General features: G+C 51.5%; 1 protein-coding gene across 5 annotated transcripts in view; it reads right to left on the bottom strand.

Annotated features, from left to right (window-relative positions):
• HTT (huntingtin) overlaps positions 1-26,376 on the bottom strand; it is a 166,441-nt gene that overhangs the window by 87,482 nt on the left and 52,583 nt on the right. For all 5 annotated transcript variants that reach the window (XR_011386170.1, XR_011386171.1, XM_070067983.1 and 2 more), the window contains exons 10-22: positions 25,655-25,702; positions 22,181-22,261; positions 18,770-19,110; positions 8,614-8,713; positions 8,298-8,416; positions 7,568-7,679; positions 7,219-7,356; positions 6,046-6,204; positions 5,857-5,954; positions 3,779-3,918; positions 1,832-1,895; positions 1,483-1,583; positions 942-1,088 (exon numbers count right to left, since the gene is read on the bottom strand). Coding sequence is in view for 3 of the 5 variants with exons in the window: in XM_070067983.1 (XP_069924084.1) it covers positions 942-1,088; positions 1,483-1,583; positions 1,832-1,895; positions 3,779-3,918; positions 5,857-5,954; positions 6,046-6,204; positions 7,219-7,356; positions 7,568-7,679; positions 8,298-8,416; positions 8,614-8,713; positions 18,770-19,110; positions 22,181-22,261; positions 25,655-25,702 (1,648 nt within the window). In the remaining 2 variants the exon portion in view is untranslated. The remainder of the gene's footprint in view (positions 1-941; positions 1,089-1,482; positions 1,584-1,831; positions 1,896-3,778; positions 3,919-5,856; positions 5,955-6,045; positions 6,205-7,218; positions 7,357-7,567; positions 7,680-8,297; positions 8,417-8,613; positions 8,714-18,769; positions 19,111-22,180; positions 22,262-25,654; positions 25,703-26,376) is intronic.

Below are 26,376 nucleotides of genomic sequence, written 5' to 3'. Positions count from 1 at the left end.
GAGACACCCGACAACAAAGCTCAGGACAACGTGATTTTCTCTTCACGCAGAAACCCTGACAGGGGGCAGCCAAGCAGCACACAGACACGGCAGGGAGCTGGCTGAGGCACGGCTGAGTGGGAGCTGGCCGAGGCGGGCGCAGCCTGGGGCCACCCTCCAGGGACATGGAGCTCGTCCTGTCGTCAGCAACCCTCTGGTCAGCTCCATACACTGCCTCGACTTATCCTAAAGGAGTATTTTCCTGAATCTTCAAAGAGAGGAAGGTGCCAGTTCTGAGGATAAACAAATGAAATTCCCCAAGAGGAAAACACTAAGGTGACCACGCAGTGACCTCCATGTGTTCTGCTTTTCATAAGCAGTCTTCACATGAAAAAGGTGATATTTATTCAGAAATACTGACTTCAAAATTTGACAAGCTGAGATCTGAATGCAGGAAACAAGCAGCAGATGATCATTATTTTTCAGTTTCACTGCTTTTTAAAAAATTGCCACTCAGTAGAAAAGACATTATCAGATAAAGCTAATTTTTAAAATAGCACTGACAAACAGAGAAAACTCTAAATTGCTACAGCATTTCTGCTCTACTCAGCTGAGACTGAGAAGAGAGCAAGGTGGTGTGGCCGTTATGTCACCACACTCAACAGCCCTGAAAACCACGGGCAGGACAGCATGCCATCCTCTTCAGGAGGACACGAACTCTAATGGGCAAGCTTTCAGGTGACACACGAGAGTCAGACATAATGCCACGGACTCACCAGAAGACGCACATCACCCCTGCTGTGTGCCCCAAGCAGGGCTTTCGTACAGAGGTGCTGTGCCACACCCTGAGAAAGACCAACAGCCACCAGGCAGGACGACCCCCCGAGACGTCCTGGTCCAAAGTGTGCTTCCGTAAACACGGCCTACGGAAAGGCGTCCGAGAAGGACAGCGCTGCGCGTACCTGGTTATGGTGCTAACGGAGAAGTGAGAAGGAGGCTGTGTCTCGTGCATGAGAAGTTTCAGGTAAACACTGCTTTGATCTCTTGCCACGGCCACTACTGGGTCCGCCTGTCCTTGGTCACACTTGTAAAACAGCTTTGGGACAAGCCTAACATAAAAGTAAGTGTGCTTTACGTAAGGAAGCAGGTAACACTCACTGCGCTCCCTCCCACCTCCCCCCTGCTCCCAGTGGTCACCTCCAGCGCAGGGCTGAAGCTGAGCTGCACTTCCTTCTGAGTTACTCCGCATTCTCCCCAGTCGCGACAATGAAAGTGCACTGCTTTTTAGATGCAAGGCTCGGATTTTGCTTTTTGTTTTTATTGTCATTTCAGATTCTGATGGCAGTGAGTACTTTTTTTGACAGTTTCAGAGTAAAATGACTGAAACTGAGCCCCAAAGACTCAGCACTCCCTAGAGCTTCTGCATTCTTCCCGCTCTTCCTATTAGCAGCCCACGCAGTGGTTCGCCCAAAGGTGCCCAGAGACAGACACTGGTTGACGTACCTTATCAAGGACGCTGCAGCAACACGTCGCACCCGGGGGTCTTCGTCCCCAAGCAGATGGAGGACAACATTATGCAGCACTCGTTCTTGCAGTTTTAAAAGCTTTTAAGAGAAGGATGATAAAAACAGATCATCTCTGTAGTTGATCAAATTTGGCTACAATATTTTTGGAAAGCTAGTGGCAAAGATCTCAAGGTTACCAGTCTTAAACCCACGCCGTGCCACAGCTTGCATGGTGTGACCTGTGTCTGAAAAGCACCCAGCACACGAGTGCACTCAGACACCCCACAGCACCAGGAAAGCCCAGGTCCCGGGAGGTCAACTCGGCCGCGCGAGCACAAGCTGCTTACCCCTGTGTAATGGTGAGCGCCTCTATGCAAACTCTCGGCTTTCGCCTCCAGAAAGCTCACCAGCCTGGGGAGGAACACAAGGGGGACACTGTCCTCAGCGCTCTGCACACACGCCACAACACCTGCAGGATGTGACACAGCACGGCACAGGGGCTCGGCGCGCAGGTGCAAAAGGACACAACAGAGCGGTAGTTTCAAATTAACCGAATGGACATTCCTCTCAGTAAGGCTCAAAAAGATAGTACTTGGTAAATTGTCTTTCTGAAAATAAACATCACTATTTCAAAAGATCTCTTTCAAATAAATCGAAAATAAATAAATAAGGATTTAAAAATTAAAGGGGCCAGTGTTGTGGCTTGGTGAGTTAAGCCACCACGCGAGATGCCAGTATCCCATATGGCACCAGTTTGAATGCCAGCTGCCCCACTTCCAATCTAGCTCCATGCTAATGTGCCTGGGAAAGCAGCACAAGACAGCCCAAATCTGGTGCCCCTGCCACCCACGTGGGAGACCCAGATGAGGCTCCTGGTTCCTGGTTTCAGCCTGGCCCAGCCCCAGCAGTGCAGGCATTTGGTGAGTGAACCAGCAGATAGAAAATATTTCTCTCTCTCTTCTCTAATTCTGCCTTTAAAAAACTTGAAAAAAAAAATTTTTTTTTTTCCTGACAGGCAGAGTGGACAGTGAGAGAGAGAGACAGAGAGAAAGGTCTTCCTTTTGCCGTTGGTTCACCCTCCAATGGCCACCGCGACTGGCGCGCTGTGGCCGGTGCACCACGCTGATCCGAAGGCAGGAGCCAGGTGCTTCTCCTGGTTTCCCATGGGGTGCAGGGCCCAAGCACTTGGGCCATCCTCCACTGCACTCCCAGGCCACAGCAGAGAGCTGGCCTGGAAGAGGGGCAACCGGGACAGAATCCGGCGCCCCGACCAGGACTAGAATCTGGTGTGCTGGCGCCACAAGGCAGAGGATTAGCCTAGTGAGCCGCGGCGCCAGCCAAAAAATTTTTAAAACTCAACATAAGCTAAAATTTAAAAATGTTTGTTTTAACTTATTTGCAAGGCAGAGAGAGAGGGAGAGATTATCTTTCATTCAATGGTTCACTCCTCAGACATTTGCAACAGCCAATGCTGAGCCAGGCCAAAGTCAGGGTCTCCCATGGACGTGGCAGGAACTCAAGTAACTGAACCTTCATCTGCTGCCTCCTAGGACAGGCTCTGCAGGAAGCTAGATTGAAAGCAGAGGTGGCAGTATGGAACCAGAGATACTGGTCAGAGTGCAGGTGACCCAAGCAGTGGCTTAGCCCACTGAGCCACAAGAAAAGGTATAAAATAAAATTTTTAAAAATCAGGGCTCATTTATTCCCACCATCTAGATCATCAGAAAGTCCACTGCTCCACCTTAATTTAAACATTCCAGGTACATGGGGCCAGCATGTGCTACAACGGGTTAAGCTGCTGCCTACAACTCCAATAGCCCCTGTGAGCATCGCTTCGAGTCCCGGCTGCCCAACTTCAGATATGGTTCCCTGCAAATGCGCCTGGGAAAACAGTGGGAGATGGCCCAAGTACCTGGCTCCCTGCCACCTATATTGGAGACTCAGATGGAGTTCTAGGCTCCTGGGTTTGGCCTGGCCCAGTCCCAGCTGTTACAGCCATTTGGGGAGTGAACTAGCAGATGGAAGACCTCTCTCTCTAACTATGCCTTTCAAATAAAAAATAAATAATAATAAATAAATACTCCAAGTATAGGGTGAAGTTCAGCAAAAGTTAATGGGAAGGAGAAAACCACTCTCATCTTCCTAAACCACTTGGATTTCTCATACACAGGACCACGGACAACCTACACGAATTGCAGGGACTTGTTCACTCCAACTCAGCTCAAGCCCGGGACTGGCTTAGCTCCAAGTTCTGAGCTTTTGTTCCTTAAACCTAATTACTCTGACTCACTTACCTAAAGTCGATCTCTGCAAGAGTTTCCAAGAGCTCTGTCCTCACCAGCCAATAGGAGCTGTTCTTCAGGGCCAGCAGCTCGATGATCAGCTGCAAGCCCAAGTCGCTGTAGCTGCTGCTGCACAGGCTCGCGATGCAATGCTGGAAGACACGGGCCGGGAAGAGTGGCAGGCTCACTCCACGCACCGTGGCACTCTGCACACACTGCTGTTTTGTGGTGCTTTTATTAACTGCTACAGGGATACGGCACTTTTCCCACATTTCTCAGAAACCTTCATGGTACAAACTTTTCCTTAGTAAATCCAAGTTTAAAAGCAAGTATGGGCCAGCACCGCGGCTCACTAGGCTAATCCTCCGCCTAGCGGCACCAGCACACTGGGTTCTAGTCCCGGTTGGGGCGCCGGATTCTATCCCGGTTGCCCCTCTTCCAGGCCAGCTCTCTGCTGTGGCCAGGGAGTGCAGTGGAGGATGGCCCAGGTGCTTGGGCCCTGCACCCCATGGGAGACCAGGAAAAGCACCTGGCTCCTGGCTCCTGCCATCGGATCAGCGCGGTGCGCCAGCTGCAGCGCGCTGGCCGCGGCGGCCATTGGAGGGTGAACCAACGGCAAAGGAAGACCTTTCTCTCTGTCTCTCTCTCTCACTGTCCACTCTGCCTGTCAAAAAAAAAAAAAAAAAAAAAAAGGCAAGTATGTCCCTTTCATGTAACTATTTCTTTCCTTCCATTTCCATCTGTGGGAATTCTTGGCCTCAAATCTCAAACATTTCACACCCATTTCTCTGTGGTGAAATGGGAGACCACTCAACACAGCCATACACAGAGCCCAGATAGGACCAGGGACCCACACCAAGTGTCACTCCCTGGTGTCGCTGTGTATGTGATGCCTAAGGGAACAGGGCAGGCCTCCCGCTGCCATCCCTTGCCCCACAAGCCATCAGGTGAGCTGGGACGCTATCCTACACTGCAACTTGGCAAACGCGTGGGCCTGGAGGAAAACTGTGCCAGGCCAGGAGACCGAGGCACACGATGCACCCCAGATCTCACAGTGGGTGGGGTCTTGTGGCAACTGTGGTCGGCCGGCTACCTGTGGCTTCTCAGCCACAGGCTCCACATGGCCAGCGCCGCGGCTCACCAGGCTAATCCTCCACCTGCGGCGCCGGCACACCGGGTTCTAGTCCCGGTCGGGGCGCTGGATTCTGTCCCAGTTGCTCCTCTTCCAGGCCAGCTCTCTGCTGTGGCCTGGGAGGGCAGCGGAGGATGGCCCAAGTGCTTGGGCCCCTGCACCCACATGGGAGACTGGGAGGAAGCACCCAGCTCCTGACTTCAGATTGACGTAGCGGCCATTAGGGGAGTGAACCAAAGGAAGGAAAACCTTTCTCTCTGTCTATAATTCTCTCTCTGTCTAACTCCGCCTGGCAAAAAAAAATTAAAAAAAAAAAAAAAGGCTCCACATGCTGCCCCCTAAAGGAGGCAGGACATTCCACCTGGCACAAAGAGGCTCATTAGACAACTCCTAGTGCTGCCTTTCACATAATACCATGGGTTTGGTATTTTAAAATTCAACAGATTTTACGCTCAATGAGCAACGTTTATTTCTAAATATACCATTCAGGAAAATGTATATTTCAAACCAATACTATGAGAATTAAAACTTAAATTAGAACGTATTAAGCCTTAACTCCATTGGCAGCATTTCACTTCTAAATCTGACTTATGGACAGCATTCATCACTGCTGACAACTCTGCAATACGTGCAGGTAGACCCTGGGAAGCTCCTGTTGAGCTGGAGTAACGGTCAGTGCCCAGCTTTCCCCAAGAGTACGCTCAGGGCCAGCGCCGTGGCGAGTGGGCTAATCCTCTGCCTGCGGCGCCAGTCACCCATGTGGTCTGCACCATGTGGGAGACCTGGAAGAAGCTCCTGGCTCCTGGCTTCGGATCGGCACAGCTCCAGCTGTTGCAGCCATTTGGGGAGTGAACCAGCAGATGGAAGACCTTTCTTTCTGTCTCTCCCTCTGTCTTTAACTTTATCTCTCAAATAAATAAATAAAATCTTTAAAAAAAAAAAAAAAGAGTATGCTCACCCTCACAGCCGTACAAGCCAACTTGCAAGTAACAGAAGATTCATCTTTCAAAGTCTTCTGCAGCAAAGGAACGCAATCCGCCAGAGAAAATGTATTTCCTAACCAAAGAACAAGTAATGAACGTATCTTCGTGTAAACTTAAACTTGGGAGTGATATCTAGAAGCCCCCAGTGAAGCCCTGGCCGTTACCTGTCAGGGTTCTAACGGTGCCCATCCAGTCCTCCACACAGAAGCGAGACCTGCTGAGGATGGAGGAGATTAGGGTCCCACAGAGAATGGCGGTGGCTCCTCTGACCTGTGGGTCTCCATGATCGATGTAGTTCAAGATGTCTGAGATGTACTGCTCCTCTGTGGAAACAAACAGCTCAGCCACTGAACAGTCCCACACCATCACCTCTCTACCTCAAAAGAAAAGCTTACTTCTCAAGAAGAAAAAAAGAGGCAGGGAGGATGGGGTGGTACTTCCCAAACCTAGAAATGACTATAATAACCCTCAGTGGTTTAGAAAAAACAGAGGCTGGCATTGTGGTGTAGCGGTTAAGCTACCAGCACCAGTGTGACTCACAGCTGCTCCACTTCCAATCCAGCTCCCTGCTAATGTCACTGGGAGGCCCCTGCACCCATGTGGGAGACGTGGACGAAGCTCCTGGCTCCTGGCTCTGGCCTGGTCCAGCCCCAGCTGTTGAAGCCATTTGGGGAGTGAACCAGCAGATGGAAGACCTCTCTCTCTCTCTCTCTCTGTGTGTGTGTGTGTGTGTGTGTGTCTGTCTGTCTGTCTGTCTGTCTGTCTCTTCCTCTCTAACTCTGCTTTTCAAATAAATAAATCTTAAAAAAAAAAAACTGGGGGTGGAGGTTAAGGATTCTAAATTCATTAGACTGTTGCTGATGTCTCCCCAATACAACCGATTTTTAGATTACAATACCAGGCTGTCAGACAACAATCTAAGGTTTCATTTCAAAAAAACATTTCAAAAACTAAATCACCGCACACTTGCCCAGCATAAACTCCCTTGAGAGGGGCAAGAGGGTCTCTCCTCCCCACCAACCGTGTACAGCAGGAGTCAGGGCCTGCCGAGGCCTCCCCCAATCTCTGTCCCCACCGTCTGGGCGGGACTCAGACCAACCTTGAACACGCAGTTTGCACTGTAGGTCTAAATCCAACAGGCACATAAACTGGCTCTTAATGTTCTCAGATCTCTGCTTTTGTTGTATGTTTCAATAATGAGCACCCTATCATGAAATTAAGAACAGCACTACTCATGTTTTATGGAGAATTACACAGGCTCAAACACCACTGTTCTAAACCCAAAATGGCAAGACTGTGTGAAACATGGAGGAGGAGGACACGACCTCCTAACATACCTCGGTGTTCCACAGCGTCAAGAGGTGCTTTATACAGCGTGCTGAAGAAGGACTCCGGATGAAGGGCCACTGCTGCCCCTACGCAGCTGAGGGCCAGGGCCTTCACGCTGACCCGCACGTCCCTGTCTGGAACCAGCACTGCAAAGGGAACACCGAGCACCTTCAGACCCAAAGCAGCAGACGTTCAGTTTTCAAAGCAACACTGGCCCCAGTAAACTACCCACCCCATCGCTCCCCTCAGCTCCCCCCAGCTGGCCCCTTAGTGCACTTCCTCTGCAGCTGTGACCAAACAGTACAACAAGGCCACGGAGCTGACCTCTGCAACCGGCAGCCCATCGTCCACACCTACCGTTCTTCTCGCCAGTCAACAAGAACGAAGCAGATAACAGGCGGACACAGTGGACGAGAGGGGCAGCATCACCATCGGCAGACTGTCCTATGTCACCTTTGATTCGACATGGCTGCAGAAGAGAAACTGATGTCTGTCTGCCTTGTGACCAAAAGACAAAATCCTTAGTCCGCTAAGCCAACATCTGAGCCATTACAGCAGGTCAGAGGAGTGCATCACACTTCACGGGCCAGGGCAGAGGACCAGCCTGGCACGCAGGGAGGGCACCCGGCGGAAAGGCTGCATGGGAAGCAGTGCAGGCAGCGGACGGCGCCCGGGGCGGCCCGGGGCAGGAGGTACAGTGGGCACCCGGCAGAGACCGCAGGAGCACAACAGCGATTCTGCCCGGTGGGACTGACTGGGACACCTGACTGCTGGCCCTCACAGGAAGTCAGTACACTTCTGCTACAGAAAACGGGGAGGTTTTACAAACAGCATAATGGAACAAGGAAAGACGCTGCAGGTCCACGCACGACCCCACGCACAGCAGGGGAGCAGCAGGGCAGCACGGAGCGCAGGGAAGCTTTGTGTGGGGAGGATTCGGGCAGCACCTGGAGGGCAGAAAGAGCCTGCCTGGGAAGAGGTCGGCATTCACAGGGGAAGTAAGCCCAGAGGGGAACGGCAATAAGCCAGGCAGACGCCAGCGGGCTGGGCTTCACCCAGCGGGGCCGCAGACACTGCCGGCCCTCACCTTGCTCTCCTGCGCCCCGGGTTCGGCAGCTTCGTCTCTTGCGGCAAGCTTCTCGACACTGCTGTCGGACAGCTGTCTGCTGTGACCCGTGCTCCTCAGTAAGTGTGCCTGCTGAAGGGCTGCACAGGCACAGACCAAGAGGGGGCAGTCAGTCCCAGCTCCAGCAAAACACACTGATGTATACAAAGTTCAAGAAAAGGATTACTCCCCAAAGGACCCTTTCCATCTGCTATTTACAATCCAGAAAACAGGTCAAGTGAAGAGGCCCCAGGCAGGCATCACAGCCCCCTGCCGCAGGTCACCTCCGTGAACCCACCGAGGGAGGAGCTCCTGAAGACATCGGCGGCGTCCTCGTCTTCGTCCTGGGCTTGTCCGATCTGCGTGCCCGAGTACTGGCTGTCGGCGCCGTCTAACACCTGAGCGGTTCAAGGGGGGCTGTGAGGATTCTGAAGTGTGACCACCAACAGACGAGGCCTCAAACGCAGCCGGGCAAAAGCCACAGCACAGCCACCTCCACCGTATCAAGAAACGGAATGAGGGGCAGGTGCACACAGCACATCCACAGACGTCGCCACGAGTCTATGGGTCACAGCCACTACTAATTCGTGAAAAGCTTCTAGAGCTCTGAAAATGTCAAAGACATTCCAATCTGGAAATTTCTCTTGGATATAAAGAAGAAAAACCCAAACAAAAATCCTTGTCTTCATAAACAAATTCATACAGGATCTCAAAAATGAAAACAAGGCTTTCAGACAAAATCTAGTAACATAACAGGTATTTCTTAAACTGCTAATATCAAGCCCACTACATGTGGTTTCTGTATCTCCTATGCTTAGCCCAAAGTTTCGCTCGTGATTTCAGGTTGCAAAATATTTCATTCACTTGAAATCTCCAGGGTGCTCTACTAGCAAATCATCACTGAAATACTTCCTTCTTTTGGGGTATCAAGTTCTAGAACATCATTCCAAACCCTCCTTTATTAAAAGCAGGGGTGGGGGCTGCTGTGTCACAGCGGGTTCAGCTGCCTGCTGGGGGCACACAGGCCGCATCACCGTGTCCTGCCACTCCACATCAGGCTCTGACCCAGCTTCCAGCCGCTGCGCCTGGGAGGCAGCGGGTAACGGCCCCACGCACCTGGGGTCCTGCACCCACATGGGAGACCTGCATGGGGTTCTGGACTTCCGGTTTTAGCTTGGCTGAGGCCCAGTTGTCACAGCTATTTGGGGAGTAAACTAGTGGAGGGAAGATCTCTCTGTCACTCTCTTTCTCTGTCACTCTTTCAAGTTGGTAAAATAAATCTTTAAAAAAAATTAATTTTAAAAATCAAACAACATAATCAAAAGCCACCAAGAAAAGTTATTTTCTCCACCTTCTACCCTCCACAGGATTTCACAAAGCAACAGCTGAGCCGATCAAGAAGCTAAAACAAGAAAGCAGTCTCCAGGCCCAACAGCATGTGCCCCCCTGCACACCAGGCAGGGTCACAGGGCTTCCCCTGGAGCGGCCCTAATTCCCAGCCGAATCACCAGGACTGCGGCATCCTCATCTATATAGAAAGCAAGCTGGGGCAAAGAGGGGACTGCAGAGCCAAAACAGGGAGAAGCCAAGGGCCTCTCCACCAGGCTGAGCTGCCTCCTGAGATCCCTACCCTCCTACGTGTGTCTCTCTGCAGCACTACCATGGCCCACGTACACACTGGGGACGCCTGTCCCACACGTGCACACTGTGTCATTACTGTGGATGTCTGTCCACACGTGCACACTGTGTCTCATTACTGTGGATGGCTGTCCACACGTGCACACTGCGTCTCATTACTGGGGATGTCTGTCCACACGTGCACACTGCGTCTCATTACTGGGGATGCCTGTCCACACGTGCACACTGTGTCATTACTGGGGATGTCTGTCCCACACGTGCACACTGTGTCTCATTACTGGGGATGCCTGTCCACACGTGCACACTGCGTCTCATTACTGGGGATGTCTGTCCACACGTGCACACTATGTCTCATTACTGGGGATGTCTGTCCACACGTGCACACTGTGTCTCATTACTGGGGATGTCTGTCCACACGTGCACACTGTGTCTCATTACTGTGGATGCCTGTCCCACACGTGCACACTGCGTCTCATTACTGGGGATGTCTGTCCACACGTGCACACTGTGTCTCATTACTGGGGATGCCTGTCCACACGTGCACACTGCGTCTCATTACTGGGGATGTCTGTCCCACACGTGCACACTGTGTCATTACTGGAGATGTCTGTCCCACACGTGCACACTGTGTCTCATTACTGGGGATGGCTGTCCACACGTGCACACTGTGTCTCATTACTGGGGATGGCTGTCCACACGTGCACATTGCGTCTCATTACTGGGGATGTCTGTCCCACACGTGCACACTGCGTCTCATTACTGGGGATGTCTGTCCACACGTGCACACTGCGTCTCATTACTGGGGATGCCTGTCCCACACGTGCACACTGCGTCTCATTACTAGGGATGTCTGTCCACACGTGCACACTGTGTCTCATTACTGGGGATGTCTGTCCACACGTGCACACTGTGTCTCATTACTGGGGATGCCTGTCCACACGTGCACACTGTGTCTCATTACTGGGGATGTCTGTCCCACACGTGCACACTGTGTCTCATTACTGGGGATGCCTGTCCACACGTGCACACTGTGTCTCATTACTGGGGATGTCTGTCCCACACGTGCACACTGTGTCTCATTACTGGGGATGCCTGTCCACACGTGCACACTGCGTCTCATTACTGGGGATGTCTGTCCACACGTGCACACTGTGTCTCATTACTGGGGATGCCTGTCCACACGTGCACACTGTGTCTCATTACTGGGGACGCCTGTCCACACGTGCACACTGTGTCTCATTACTGGGGACGCCTGTCCACACGTGCACACTGTGTCTCATTACTGGGGATGTCTGTCCACACGTGCACACTGCGTCTCATTACTGGGGATGTCTGTCCACACGTGCACACTGCGTCTCATTACTGGGGATGTCTGTCCCACACGTGCACACTGTGTCTCATTACTGGAGATACCTGTCCCACACGTGCACACTGTGTCTCATTACTGGAGATACCTGTCCCACACGTGCACACTGTGTCTCATTACTGGGGATGTCTGTCCACACGTGCACACTGCGTCTCATTACTGGGGATGCCTGTCCACACGTGCACACTGCGTCTCATTACTGGGGATGCCTGTCCACACGTGCACACTGTGTCTCATTACTGGGGATGTCTGTCCCACACGTGCACACTGTGTCTCATTACTGGGGATGTCTGTCCACACGTGCACACTGTGTCTCATTACTGGGGATGTCTGTCCCACACGTGCACACTGTGTCTCATTACTGGGGATGTCTGTCCCACACGTGCACACTGCGTCTCATTACTGGGGATGCCTGTCCACACGTGCACACTGCGTCTCATTACTGGGGATGCCTGTCCACACATGCACACTGCGTCTCATTACTGGGGATGCCTGCCCCACACGTGCACACTGTGTCTCAACTGGGGATGCCTGTCCACACGTGCACACTGCGTCTCATTACTGGGGATGCCTGTCCACACGTGCACACTGCACTTCATTACTGGGGATGCCTGTCCACACGTGCACACTGTGTCTCATTACTGGGGATGTCTGTCCACACGTGCACACTGTGTCTCATTACTGGGGATGCCTGTCCACACGTGCACACTGCGTCTCATTACTGGGGATGCCTGTCCCACACGTGCACACTGCGTCTCATTACTGGGGATGCCTGTCCACACGTGCACACTGCGTCTCATTACTGGGGATGCCTGTCCACACGTGCACACTGTGTCTCATTACTGGGGATGTCTGTCCACACGTGCACACTGTGTCTCATTACTGGGGATGTCTGTCCACACGTGCACACTGCGTCTCATTACTGGGGATGCCTGTCCACACGTGCACACTGCGTCTCATTACTGGGGATGCCTGTCCCACACGTGCACACTGTGTCTCATTACTGGGGATGTCTGTCCCACACGTGCACACTGCGTCTCATTACTGGGGATGTCTGTCCACACGTGCACACTGCGTCTCATTACTGGGGATGCCTGTCCCACACGTGCACACTGTGTCTCATTACTGGGGATGTCTGTCCCACACGTGCACACTGCGTCTCATTACTGGGGATGTCTGTCCACACGTGCACACTGTGTCTCATTACTGGGGATGTCTGTCCACACGTGCACACTGTGTCTCATTACTGGGGATGTCTGTCCACACGTGCACACTGTGTCTCATTACTGGGGATGCCTGTCCCACACGTGCACACTGCGTCTCATTACTGGGGATGTCTGTCCACACGTGCACACTGTGTCTCATTAGGGGATGTCTGTCCCACACGTGCACACTGTGTCTCATTAGGGGATGTCTGTCCCACACGTGCACACTGTGTCTCATTACTGGGGATGTCTGTCCCACACGTGCACACTGTGTCTCATTACTGGGGATGTCTGTCCCACACGTGCACACTGCGTCTCATTACTGGGGATGCCTGCCCCACACGTGCACACTGTGTCTCATTACTGGGGATGTCTGTCCACACGTGCACACTGCGTCTCATTACTGGGGATATCTGTCCCACACGTGCACACTGTGTCTCATTACTGGGGATGTCTGTCCCACACGTGCACACTGTGTCTCATTACTGGGGATGTCTGTCCACACGTGCACACTGTGTCTCATTACTGGGGATGTCTGTCCCACACGTGCACACTGTGTCTCATTACTGGGGATGTCTGTCCACACGTGCACACTGTGTCATTACTGGGGATGTCTGTCCCACACGTGCACACTGCGTCTCATTACTGGGGATACGTGTCCCACACGTGCACACTGCGTCTCATTACTGGGGATGGCTGTCCCACACGTGCACACTGTGTCTCATTACTGTGGATGTCTGTCCACACGTGCACACTGCGTCTCATTACTGGGGATGTCTGTCCACACGTGCACACTGCGTCTCATTACTGGGGATGCCTGTCCCACACGTGCACACTGCGTCTCATTACTGGGGATGTCTGTCCACACGTGCACACTGCGTCTCATTACTGGGGATGTCTGTCCACACGTGCACACTGTGTCTCATTACTGGGGATGTCTGTCCACACGTGCACACTGTGTCTCATTACTGGGGATGTCTGTCCACACGTGCACACTGTGTCTCATTACTGGGGATGTCTGTCCACATGTGCACACTGTGTCTCATTACTGGGGATGCCTGTCCCACACGTGCACACTGTGTCTCATTACTGGGGATGCCTGTCCCACACGTGCACACTGTGTCTCATTACTGGGGATGTCTGTCCCACACGTGCACACTGCGTCTCATTCCTGGGGATGCCTGTCCCACACGTGCACACTGCGTCTCATTACTGGGGATGTCTGTCCACACGTGCACACTGTGTCTCATTACTGGGGATGTCTGTCCCACACGTGCACACTGTGTCTCATTACTGGGGATGCCTGTCCACACGTGCACACTGCGTATCATTACTGGGGATGTCTGTCCACACGTGCACACTGCGTCTCATTACTGGGGATGTCTGTCCACACGTGCACACTGCGTCTCATTACTGGGGATGGCTGTCCACACGTGCACACTGCGTCTCATTACTGGGGATGTCTGTCCACACGTGCACACTGCGTCTCATTACTGGGGATGTCTGTCCACACGTGCACACTGCGTCTCATTACTGGGGATGTCTGTCCACACGTGCACACTGTGTCTCATTACTGGGGATGTCTGTCCCACACGTGCACACTGTGTCTCATTACTGGGGATGCCTGTCCACACGTGCACACTGCGTCTCATTACTGGGGATGCCTGTCCACACGTGCACACTGCGTCTCATTACTGGGGATGCCTGTCCCACACGTGCACACTGTGTCTCATTACTGGGGATGTCTGTCCCACACGTGCACACTGCGTCTCATTACTGGGGATGTCTGTCCACACGTGCACACTGCGTCTCATTACTGGGGATGTCTGTCCCACACGTGCACACTGTGTCTCATTACTGGGGATGTCTGTCCACACGTGCACACTGCGTCTCATTACTGGGGATGCCTGTCCACACGTGCACACTGTGTCTCATTACTGGGGATGTCTGTCCACACGTGCACACTGCGTCTCATTACTGGGGATGCCTGTCCACACGTGCACACTGTGTCTCATTACTGGGGATGCCTGTCCCACACGTGCACACTGCGTCTCATTACTGGGGATGTCTGTCCACACGTGCACACTGTGTCTCATTACTGGGGATGTCTGTCCACACGTGCACACTGTGTCTCATTACTGGGGATGTCTGTCCACACGTGCACACTGCGTCTCATTACTGGGGATGTCTGTCCACACGTGCACACTGCGTCTCATTACTGGAGATGTCTGTCCACACGTGCACACTGCGTCTCATTACTGGGGATGTCTGTCCACACGTGCACACTGTGTCTCATTACTGGGGATGTCTGTCCACACGTGCACACTGCGTCTCATTACTGGGGATGTCTGTCCCACACGTGCACACTGCGTCTCATTACTGGGGATGCCTGTCCACACGTGCACACTGCGTCTCATTACTGGGGATGTCTGTCCACACGTGCACACTGCGTCTCATTACTGGGGATGTCTGTCCACACGTGCACACTGCGTCTCATTACTGGGGATGGCTGTCCACACGTGCACACTGCGTCTCATTACTGGGGATGTCTGTCCACACGTGCACACTGTGTCTCATTACTGGGGATGTCTGTCCACACGTGCACACTGTGTCTCATTACTGGGGATGTCTGTCCACACGTGCACACTGTGTCTCATTACTGGGGATGTCTGTCCACACGTGCACACTGCGTCTCATTACTGGGGATACCTGTCCACACGTGCACACTGCGTCTCATTACTGGGGACGTCTGTCCACACGTGCACACTGCGTCTCATTACTGGGGATGTCTGTCCACACGTGCACACTGCGTCTCATTACTGGGGATGCCTGTCCCACACGTGCACACTGCGTCTCATTACTGGGGATGCCTGTCCCACACGTGCACACTGTGTCTCATTACTGGGGATGGCTGTCCCACACGTGCACACTGTGTCTCATTACTGGGGATGGCTGTCCCACACGTGCACACTGTGTCTCATTACTGGGGATGTCTGTCCACACGTGCACACTGCGTCTCATTACTGGGGATGCCTGTCCACACGTGCACACTGTGTCTCATTACTGGGGATGTCTGTCCACACGTGCACACTGCGTCTCATTACTGGGGACGCCTGTCCACACGTGCACACTGCGTCTCATTACTGGGGATGGCTGTCCACACGTGCACACTGCGTCTCATTACTGGGGATGTCTGTCCACACGTGCACACTGTGTCTCATTACTGGGGATACGTGTCCCACACGTGCACACTGCGTCTCATTACTGGGGATACGTGTCCCACACGTGCACACTGCGTCTCATTACTGGGGATGTCTGTCCCACACGTGCACACTGTGTCTCATTACTGGGGATGTCTGTCCACACGTGCACACTGTGTCTCATTACTGGGGATGTCTGTCCACACGTGCACACTGCGTCTCATTACTGGGGATGTCTGTCCACACGTGCACACTGTGTCTCATTACTGGGGATGTCTGTCCCACACGTGCACACTGTGTCTCATTACTGGGGATGTCTGTCCACACGTGCACACTGTGTCTCATTACTGGGGATGTCTGTCCACACGTGCACACTGCATCTCATTACTGGGGATGTCTGTCCACACGTGCACACTGTGTCTCATTACTGGAGATACCTGTCCCACACGTGCACACTCACACTCACAAGACAGAAAGCAAACTTCAGCCTGTGCACCACACTCAGCACCACACAGCTTCTGCAAGAACAGTCCTGCGCCAGTGCCGCAGCTCACTAGGCTAATCCTCCGCCTGCGGTGCCATCACCCCGGGTTCTAGTCCCTGTCAGGGTGCTGGATTCTGTCCCGGTTGCCCCTCTTCCCGTCCAGCTCTCTGCTGTGGCCAGGGAGTGCAGTGGAGGATGGCCCAGGTCCTTGGGCCCTGCACCCCATGGGAGACCAGGAGAAGCACCTAGCTCCTGGCTTTGGATCAGCGCGGTGCGCTGGCCACAGCGCACCAGCCTTGGCAGCCATTGGAGGGTGAACCAACTGCAAAGGAAAACCTTTCTCTCGCTGTCTCTCTCTCTCACTGTCCACTCTGCCTGTGAAAAAAAGAAAGAAAATAAAAAAAACAAAACAAAACAGTCCTGCTCTCTCGCTTTCACTCTCGTGGCGCTGCTCTCAAACTCTCCCTGCAGAGATCACAGGGCTGCCAGAGACGGCACGGCCCACAAAGCCAGAGACACTTACTCAGAATCTAGGCCTTTACAGAGCACTGGCCACCCCTCTCTAAAACTGAGCAAAAGTACTGAAACTGTGTCCTCTCTTCACTCCAGCTTTCTGAGCAATCTCTAGAACATAAAAGGCACCAAATACAGTGTTTACTAAGTAATTTGATGAGTTAAAGGACAGGGAAGCACTTCATGGACTACAAAGAACTGTAGCAGTGAGACACACCAAAGGAAAATGTTAGCTCCCGGCAGGTCAGCAAACTAGGAGCTCCTGGCTGAAGGCTGAATCCCAGATCCCACCCCCACAGCAGAACATTCGGTCGCTGGTGACAGCTCGGGGGATGGCAGGAGACAGCAGAGGCAAGGGACGGATCATGACGGACATCACATCTCACAGCACGCACTGCTCCTGGTTTGTATGCAGCATTCTTGTATTCCCTCCACAGCCTCATGTCTATTTTAAAATGCTGTGTACAACCTGAAATTTCTCTGAAGTCAAAACACCTATCCTGTTCTTAATGTCCACTCACAGAGATAAGCTCCCCGCTGACACACAGCCGGGGAAGCAGCTCCCGGATCCCAGCTCCCCGCTGACACACAGCCAGGAAGCAGCTCCCGATCCCAGCTCCCCGCTGACACACAGCCGGGAAGCAGCTCCCGGATCCCAGCTCCCCGCTGACACACAGCCGGGAAGCAGCTCCACCCGATCCCAGCTCCCGGATCCCAGCTCCCCGCTGACACACAGCCGGGAAGCAGCTCCCGATCCCAGCTCCCCGCTGACACACAGCCGGGGAAGCAGCTCCCGGATCCCAGCTCCCCGCTGACACAACCGGGGAAGCAGCTCCCGGATCCCAGCTCCCCGCTGACACACAGCCGGGGAAGCAGCTCCCGGATCCCAGCTCCCCGCTGACACACAGCCGGGAAGCAGCAGGTCATGGTGGCTCAGTAGTTGGGTCCCCACCACCTGTACTAAGACCTGGAACGAAATTTTGGTTCCTGGTTTCAGCTGGCCTAGCCCTGGTTGTTGCAAAATGAGCCAGCAGATGGGAGATTCTCCTCTCACTCTCTCTCAGTACAGCAATTTTTTTTTAAGTTAGGAGATGCTAATACTGGCTACGACTTGGGTGACCCTTAGACACTTTGTGAACTGAAATAAGCCAGGCACAAAGACAGAACGGCATGAAAGGCCTGCAGCAGTGCAACTGAGACAGGAAGCAGAGTGGTGGCGTCCAGGGTGTGGGGAGAGGGCTGCTCGGCAGGCAGCTCAGTACAGGGTGGAGTCGCGTGGAGGGGGTGGGGACGGCATTCTTTACAAGTCTTTAATGCCCCTTAAAAATGGTTAACATGGCAAAATTTATGTTACGTATATTTTACCATAATTTTTTAAATTGGAGACAAAATGGGGTAGAAAGTTCAGTATACATTTATAGCAAACTTTTCGATTAGAATATCCCAGATGTGCCTCCTGTCCATTAACTCACAGTTCAGAGGCCTCGGGTCTGTGCTGTTCAAAGACTGCAAACCTGTTAATAACAGACTGTACGGACTTTTAGGGAGCCAGGGCCCAACAAGGTCTTAAAGAATGTAAGCTTCAGGACAGGCATGTGGCCCAGTAAGATGAGGCTGAGGATGCTGAAATCCTACAGCCAAGTGCTTGGCCTGAGCCCCGCTCCGCTCCTGACCCAGCTGCCTGTGACTGCACGGTTGGGTCCCTGCTGCCACACGCAAGACCTGGATGTGTTCCAGGTCCCGGCATCCGCCTGGCCCAGACCTAGCTGTGTGGGCATTTGGGAAGTGAAGCAGCGAACGGAAGGCCTATTTCTCTGCCTTTCAAGTAAATTAATAAACAATTAAAAACAACATAAAATGCACTCAGCTTCAGCAGAGTGAATACAAGTGTGTTCAATCCAAGACACGAAGCCACCTCCTTCAGTGAAGGCAGGGACATGAGCTGATGACCGCTGCGCTGTCCCTGCTGAGACTGGACAGTAGGAAAAAAGTAGGCCTGGGCCTCCAGGGAAGAGCGTGGGACGACAGGCAGCCCATTGCTCACTTACAATTTCAGAACTGTCAGATGGGGTCACAGCTGAATCAGGCCCTTCAGTGGTGGTCTGGGAGCTGTCACTGATGGGTGAAGAGGCCTGGGTCCCATCGTTGAGGTCCATGGCAGGGTCGGATGGGACAGCACTGATCTGGCTGGAGCTGTGGCTCAAGATGTCCTCCTCGTCCCCGTCAGTGGCAGCACTGGTCAGGTCACAGCTGGACAAGTCCACCGAGTCCGCCTGCAATGTGTGCTGCGACCTGGGCTGCTCGGTAATGATGTCGTGACCCGAAGCACCAGGAGTGGAGACCCCTGAAGAGGCTGCCAGTTCTCCCCCGATCTCACTCTTTACTGAGGCTGAAGACAAAGACACTCGCGTTGGTCAAACGGCAGGAGAACAAGTGGAAAATGACAAAAAGTTCACTGCTAACAGATGTTTCGGCTACAAAGCATTCTGAAATACAGGGAAGATATGCACTACAAAAGCCAAAGGCAGGACAGCAGCACACCCTTCACGCACCCCTCAACTGGCCTTCACTGTGATCCTTGCAGAAGAAAGTAAGGGGAAGCATCGCTTCTAAATACTAGTTATTAAATAAATACTAGTTATTAAATAAATACTAGTTATTAAATAAATGGTATTTCACTGCAAAAACTGAAGTTCAAGGTCTCACTCGACCATTCCAGCCTTAGCTGAAACAGGAGGTCGAACAGGAGGCTGGCTGGTCAGACCAGGCGCTCTGAGCGAGCAGCAGTCGGAAACGACAGAAGCTTCCGTCTCTTGAGGGTGGGCTTGCCTTCTTCCAAGGTCTCTAACTCAGTCCTATTCTCTGGTAGCATAAATTCATACCACGTTATCCTAGGTCAGTTTTTTTTTTTTTTTTTGACAGGCAGAGTGGACAGTGAGAGAGAGAGACAGAGAGAAAGGTCTTCCTTTGCCGTTGGTTCACCCTCCAATGGCCGCCGCAGCTGGCGCGCTGCGGCCAGCGCACCGCGCTGATCCGATGGCAGGAGCCAGGAGCCAGGTGCTTTTCCTGGTCTCCCATGGGGTGCAGGGCCCAAGCACCTGGGCCATCCTCCACTGCACTCCCTGGCCACTGCAGAGGGCTGGCCTGGAAGAGGGGCAACCGGGACAGAATCCGGCGCCCCGACCGGGACTAGAACCCGGTGTGCCGGCGCCACAAGGCGGAGGATTAGCCTAGTGAGCCGCGGCGCCGGCCCTCCTAGGTCAGTTTTTAAATATCCATTTAAAAACAGAACCAACCAGGGGCTGGCGCTGTGGCACAGTGGGTTAAAGCCCTGGACTGAAGCACCAGCATCCCATATGGGCGCTGGTTCGAGACCCAGCTGCTCCTCTTCTGATCCAGCTCTCTGCTATGGCCTGGGAAAGCAGTAGAAGATGACCCAGTGCTTGGGCCCCTGCACCCCTGTGGGAGACACGGAAGAAGCTCCTGGCTCCAGATCGGCACAGCTCTAGCCATTGTGGCCAATTGTGGAGTGAACCATCGGATAGAAGACCTCTCTCTCTCTCTCTCTCTGCCTCTCCTCTCTCTGTGTAACTCTTTCAAATAAATAAAATAAATCTTAAAAAAAAAAAAAAAAACAAAAAAAAACCCAGAACCAGCCAAACAACTCCACTGTATTAAAATCGCTGTGAAAACACTAACATCAAGCTGCTAGCTGTAGTCACTGCTCGGGGCACCTGGGTCAGTCGGCACCTGAGCTTTGAACTCTTCAACAGGCGTAATCTCTGCTGTACTAATTTCTTCTTTTGTAATCATGAGAAAGATTAGTTTTGTTTTGGAAAATGAATTAATAAATAATTGTCACTGGAATTACTCAGATTTTTCCTTCCTAATAGAGGATCTTAGGACTAGCATCTGCTGCAGAGGGTGATGCTGCTGCTTGCAGCCATGGCATCCCATATCAGAGCACTGGCCGAGTCCCAGCTGTCCCTGTTCCGATCCAGCTCCCTGCTAATGCACTGGGGAGGCAGGAGACAGCACAAGTGCTTGGGCCCTGCGCCCACAGGGGAGACTCAGATGGAATTCCAACTCCTGGTTTCAGCCTGCCCCAGATATGGTTGTGTCATTTGGGAGTAAATCAGCAGAGCCCAGATCTTTCTGTCTCTCCCTCTCTCTCTCTCTCAAGCTCTTCCCTTCAAATAAGTAAAGAAAAAAAAAGAAAAAAAGAGGCCGGCGCCGCGGCTCACTAGGCTAATCCTCCGCCTTGCGGCGCCGGCACATCGGGTTCTAGTCCCGGTCGGGGCGCCGGATTCTGTCCCGGTTGCCCCTCTTCCAGGCCAGCTCTCTGCTGTGGCCAGGGAGTGCAGTGGAGGATGGCCCAAGTGCTTAGGCCCTGCACCCCATGGGAGACCAGGAGAAGCACCTGGCTCCTGCCATCGGATCAGTGCGGTGCGCCGGCCGCAGCGCGCCAACCGTGGCGGCCATTGGAGGGTGAACCAACGGCAAAAGGAAGACCTTTCTCTCTGTCTCTCTCTCTCTCACTGTCCACTCTGCCTGTCAAAAATAAATAAATAAATAAGTAAATAAATAAATAAAGAAAAAAAGAAAAAAAAAAGAGGAGTATTTTGATCTATTTTAATTTATCTAAAAATATTCTTTGAGAGAGGATTATCCAAACAAACTCATTCTCATTCAATGTTGTTTCTAGTGTCTTAACACTCATCTTTCATCAAATACACACAAATTTAATTAGATAATTATCTGTAAACAAAGGGAGAGCCTTTCAAGCTAAATCATCCATGGACAGGGTCAGCACTGTGGCACAGCCGCCACCTGCACCATCTGCGACACTGGCATCCCGTGTGAGCAACGGTTAGAATCCCGGCTGCTCCACTTCTGATCCAGCTCCCTGCCTATGTGCCTTGGAAAGCCGCGGGAGATGACCCAAGTCCTTGGGAGACCTGGAAGAAGCTCCTGGTTCCAGCTTCAGCCATTGTGGCCGTTTGGGGAGCAACAGCATACGGAAGATTGATCACTCTCTTCCCCGCCCCGTAATTCTGCCTTTCAAATAAATAAATAAATCTTTTTAAAAAATTATCCAAAGAGAATTTTCATCCCATTCCCCCAACAACGTAGTATTGAATTCATGGTATTTTTACCCAACATCTCCTACCTGAAAAGCCACGCTCAAGGAGGAAAGATCTAACTGTGAAACAGTCTAAAACAAGGAAAACATCAAACATGCGATGTGAACACACCGTCACTCCTGTTTCAGAGTGAAAGTTAAAACAGAAGTCCAAATCATCCTCTACAGCAGTCAGTCGGCTCCACAACTGGCTGCCCCCAGAGGCCATCCTGGAAGCCGCAGGGGCTGGGCTGGGGCAGACAGCGGGCTGGGCAAACACCCTAGGGGCTGCGGGGGGCGGAGGCAGGTCCGCCAGGGCCGCTCACAGCGCGTCTACCTGCAAAGGCTGAGCTGCTGACGTCCGATCTCGACTCAGAGTCATCTTCCAAGGCTTCTTCTTCTCCTAAGAGCACTTTGCCTGGTGAACAATGCAGCGATATGCCTTTTAAGTTCGCTAAAAATAAGGACTTCAAAAATTACATACATGGTTGCTCTGAACTCAAAGTCCAAGGCATACTTCATTTTCCCTCAAAGTCTATATTTTATACCTCAAGAGTGCTCAACACAAAGAATGCCAATGTTAAGAATACTATTAAAATTATATCTATATAGAAAACAATTAAAAACTGGCTCTCAAACTATATAGCACAAAGTATTTAAATAATTAGTATTTATTGATTTAGATTGTTACTTTTAAATAACTTACATTACTACTTAATCTTTTTTTTTTTTTGACAGGCAGAGTGGACAGTGAGAGAGAGAGACAGAGAGAAAGGTCTTCCTTTGCCGTTGGTTCACCCTCCAATGGCCGCCGCGGCCGGCGCGCTGCGGCCGGCGCACCGCGCTGATCCGATGGCAGGAGCCAGGAGCCAGGTGCTTTTCCTGGTCTCCCATGGGGTGCAGGGCCCAAGCACCTGGGCCATCCTCCACTGCACTCCCTGGCCACAGCAGAGGGCTGGCTTGGAAGAGGGACAACCGGGACAGAATCCGGCGCCCCGACCGGGACTAGAACCCGGTGTGCCGGCGCCGCTAGGCGGAGGATTAGCCTAGTGAGCCGCGGCGCCGGCCCACTACTTAATCTTAAAAATGGTAAGCTATGGCTGAAAAACCCAACTCTATTAGCTCTCAGATAATATCAAATCTCCAATGTGACATCAGAAATTATTTATAACTTTCATACCTAAAGTCACTTTTATTTTATTATCTGCTTTCTATATTCTATAGGTAATAACCAGAACTCAAGCAAAAGGACAGAACTGAGAATCATTTGTATTTTGATTTGGAAACTATAAAACTTCATTGTATTATGATCATAGATACACACTGCGAAGAACAAGTACTTAGACTGAGCAAAGCTCCCCGTTCATGTTAGGTAAGTGAGCTGGCTGAACTTTTTGGTATTGTGTGTGTCTCCTCAAGCTCATTTCCCCTCAGACAAAGCTTAACTCTTGTCCCAGGCGTTAATGAGCAGCAAGAAGCTAGTGTCTGTGTATTCCCCACGCTGTTCCTGGCAACCCACAAATACATTTTCACGCAGGCCGGAGCTCAGACCCTGCCTTGAGCTGGCAAAGGGTAGCTTCCCCAAAGGCAGGGCTGAGGCAGCTTATTCGACGCAAAGCCTGCCCTCATGCAGTGCCTTTTCCTCTGTGTAGATTAAATGCCTGTGAACTGCAAACTTGCTCATGACTGACTTGGTGTGACAGAATTCCTTTTTAACATTTCTGGCTTAGGAAACGTTCAGCCATCTTAGAGAGTAGCAACAGGCCGGCGCCGCGGCTCACTTGGCTAATCCTCCGCCTGCGGCGCCGGCACCCCGGGTTCTAAAGATTGCCTTAAACTTCATGTGTCAAAATTATGTTAGCAGGGGGAAAAGGAAATCAAAAATCTTAATAAAATCTAACTGGACTCTAAGTCATGATGACCACACTACGTGTATACGCCATTAAATGACACCACTTGGTTAACCATCGGTAATTGGCAATTTCTAATTTTACCGATCCTCAAAGAACAGGTCAGAGGTATGATGACTTTCGTAAGTTTAGAGTGATACAGCAATAAAACCACAAAAAAATTAGCAAAGGGAACCGATCCAGACGTGATTACCAGAGTAACCTGGCGTGACTACTAAATAACAGGGCCCTTCATTACAGAGCAAGTGGCTGGCCTTGAGAAATCAGAGAACTTCAGGGAGCTGGTCTGCAGATCCACTCCAGGGCAACCCGTCCTAGACGCTACAAGACAGGGCTGCACCAGAGCCCAGCACCTCCCTGAATGCAATCCCAGGTTCAACACAATGACTCTTTTTACCAGATTTCACCTGGAACAAAGGGCGTGGGGCAGGTGGGAGAGCAGTGCACCAATTAAAACCCTGTTGGGACACCTGGAGTCCCAGCTCCTCCACTCCCAATCCAGCTTCCTGCTGAGGCACACCCTGGGGGCAGCAGGAGACACTCAAGTATGGGCCCCTGCCACCCGCGTGGGAGACCCAGATGGGGCTCCAGGCTCCTGCTTCGACCTGGGCTGTCACAGGCATCTGGGAGTGAACTAGTGAATGGAAGATCAAGCTCTCCCTCCACCTTCAACCCCTGCCTTTCAAATAAATCTTTCCTTAAAAATCCCATTTATAAAACAAATAAACAAATTGGTATTAAGGTAAGTTAAAGCTGTATTTAAGAATCTCTCCTAATTAGAGAATACAAAGAGAACTTCCAAGAATCCTTCTGGCTTTTAAACAATCTCAGTGTTTGGCTAAACCTCAGGAAGGAGTAAGCAGCATCCCACACTATGATGGACCAAACAGTATAGGTATTCAAGGCTGTTTTAGGAAATGTCCACTTAACTCCGTGAATTCTAGAATGTTACTCCTGTTAATATCCCAGGCAGCAACGGCACCCCGTGTGGGCATCAGTTCATATCCCAGCTGCTCTTCCTCTGATCCAGCTCTCTGCTACAGCCTGAGAGGGCAGTGGGAGATAGATGGCCCAAGTGCTTGGGCCCTTCACCTGTGTGGGAGACCCGGAAGAAGCTCCTGGCTTCGGATCGGCCCAGCTCCGGCCACTGCAGTCATTTGGGGTGTGAACTAGTGCATGGAAGATTCTCTCTCTCTCTCTCTATAATTCCACCTCTCAAATAATAAAATCTTTTTTTAAAAAAATCCCATTTGATAATGCAAATATTATTGGAAATATTACTCAAATCCTGACATGAGAAAGGTTTAGTGTATAAGATTTCAAGGTAGAAAAAGACAATTCTTTCCAATGGAAATCCACAGAGGAAAAGAAAATGGTGTTACAAAGCGATAATATACTAAAACGATCAGATCATATCAGAAATACTTCAATTTACTAAAATGAACTATATTAGAACACTTTGATACATTTAGAGTTAAATGTGGCTGAAAAATGATAACTAAACCCAAATTAAAATAATTAATCAAAGGGGCCATTTAATAATATTCCTAATACAAAACAAAATTCATCAGGAAGGTTCACTACCTGTACAAAACACAACCACACACTCCCAAAAGCAGGAGCGAGCACAGGACACAGGACGGCCAGTTCCTACAGAGCAGCTTGTGGTCCCTCCACGGGGCAGAGTGAAACCGTTGCAAAGAGACCCTGCGGCCCATCAGGCCTACACATGTACTCTCGGGCCTATTCCAAGCTTTTATAAAAGCCACCCTTGTGGACTCTCCTGGCCTGCTTATCAGATTCCTGCAACATTTGCACTCACGGAGGACGCCAGACGGAAGCCTAAGTGTTCACAGAAAAGGCGGCGAGAGTCAACAGGACACTGCCCCCGGAACACTCACCTTTGTGCTTTCTTGAAGGGACAGGGCTGCATGAGGAACCCCCTCCAGCTGCAAATCACAGAAGTGACAGATGAAATAAGGCTGCTAAAATCTACAAGAAACTAAAATCTTCAAAAAGTTTGATTCAACTTTAAAACAAGAGAAAATGGGTACATCATGCCACAGTTAGTACTTAAATACCATAATTCAGCATTTTAATTGCACATTTGCACTCAAATAAGGATGTTAGCTAAAACATCAAAATAGCTAAAATAAATTACAATTACAAAGCCAAACTAAAAATATTAGAAATCTCAGGCCAGCGCTGCGGCTCACTAGGCTAATCCTCCGCCTGGGGCGCCGGCATACCAGGTTCTAGACCCGGTTGGGGCGCCAGATTCTGTCCCGGTTGCTCCTCTTCCAGGGCAGCTCTCTGCTGTGGCCCGGGAGTGCAGTGGAGGATGGCCCAGGTCCTTGGGCCCTGCACCCACATGGGAGACCAGGAGAAGCACAGGGCTCCTGGCTTCGGATCGGCACAGCACGCCAGCCGCAACGTGCCGGCTGTAGCGGCCACTTGGGGGGTGAACCAATGGAAACGGAAGACCTTTCTCTCTGTCTCTCTCTCACTGTCTAACTCTGCCTGTCCAAAAAAAAAAAAAAAAATTAAAAAAAAAAAAAAAGGAATCTCAAGTAATATAGTCAACTAATAATCAAGTATAGGGGCCAGCGCTGTGGCACAGCGG

Source organism: Oryctolagus cuniculus, chromosome 2 (genome assembly GCF_964237555.1).
Source record: "Oryctolagus cuniculus chromosome 2, mOryCun1.1, whole genome shotgun sequence".
In the NCBI taxonomy this organism is placed as follows: domain Eukaryota; kingdom Metazoa; phylum Chordata; class Mammalia; order Lagomorpha; family Leporidae; genus Oryctolagus; species Oryctolagus cuniculus.
Note: the sequence above shows the minus strand (reverse complement) of the source record. Positions and strands in the feature narration are given on the sequence as shown.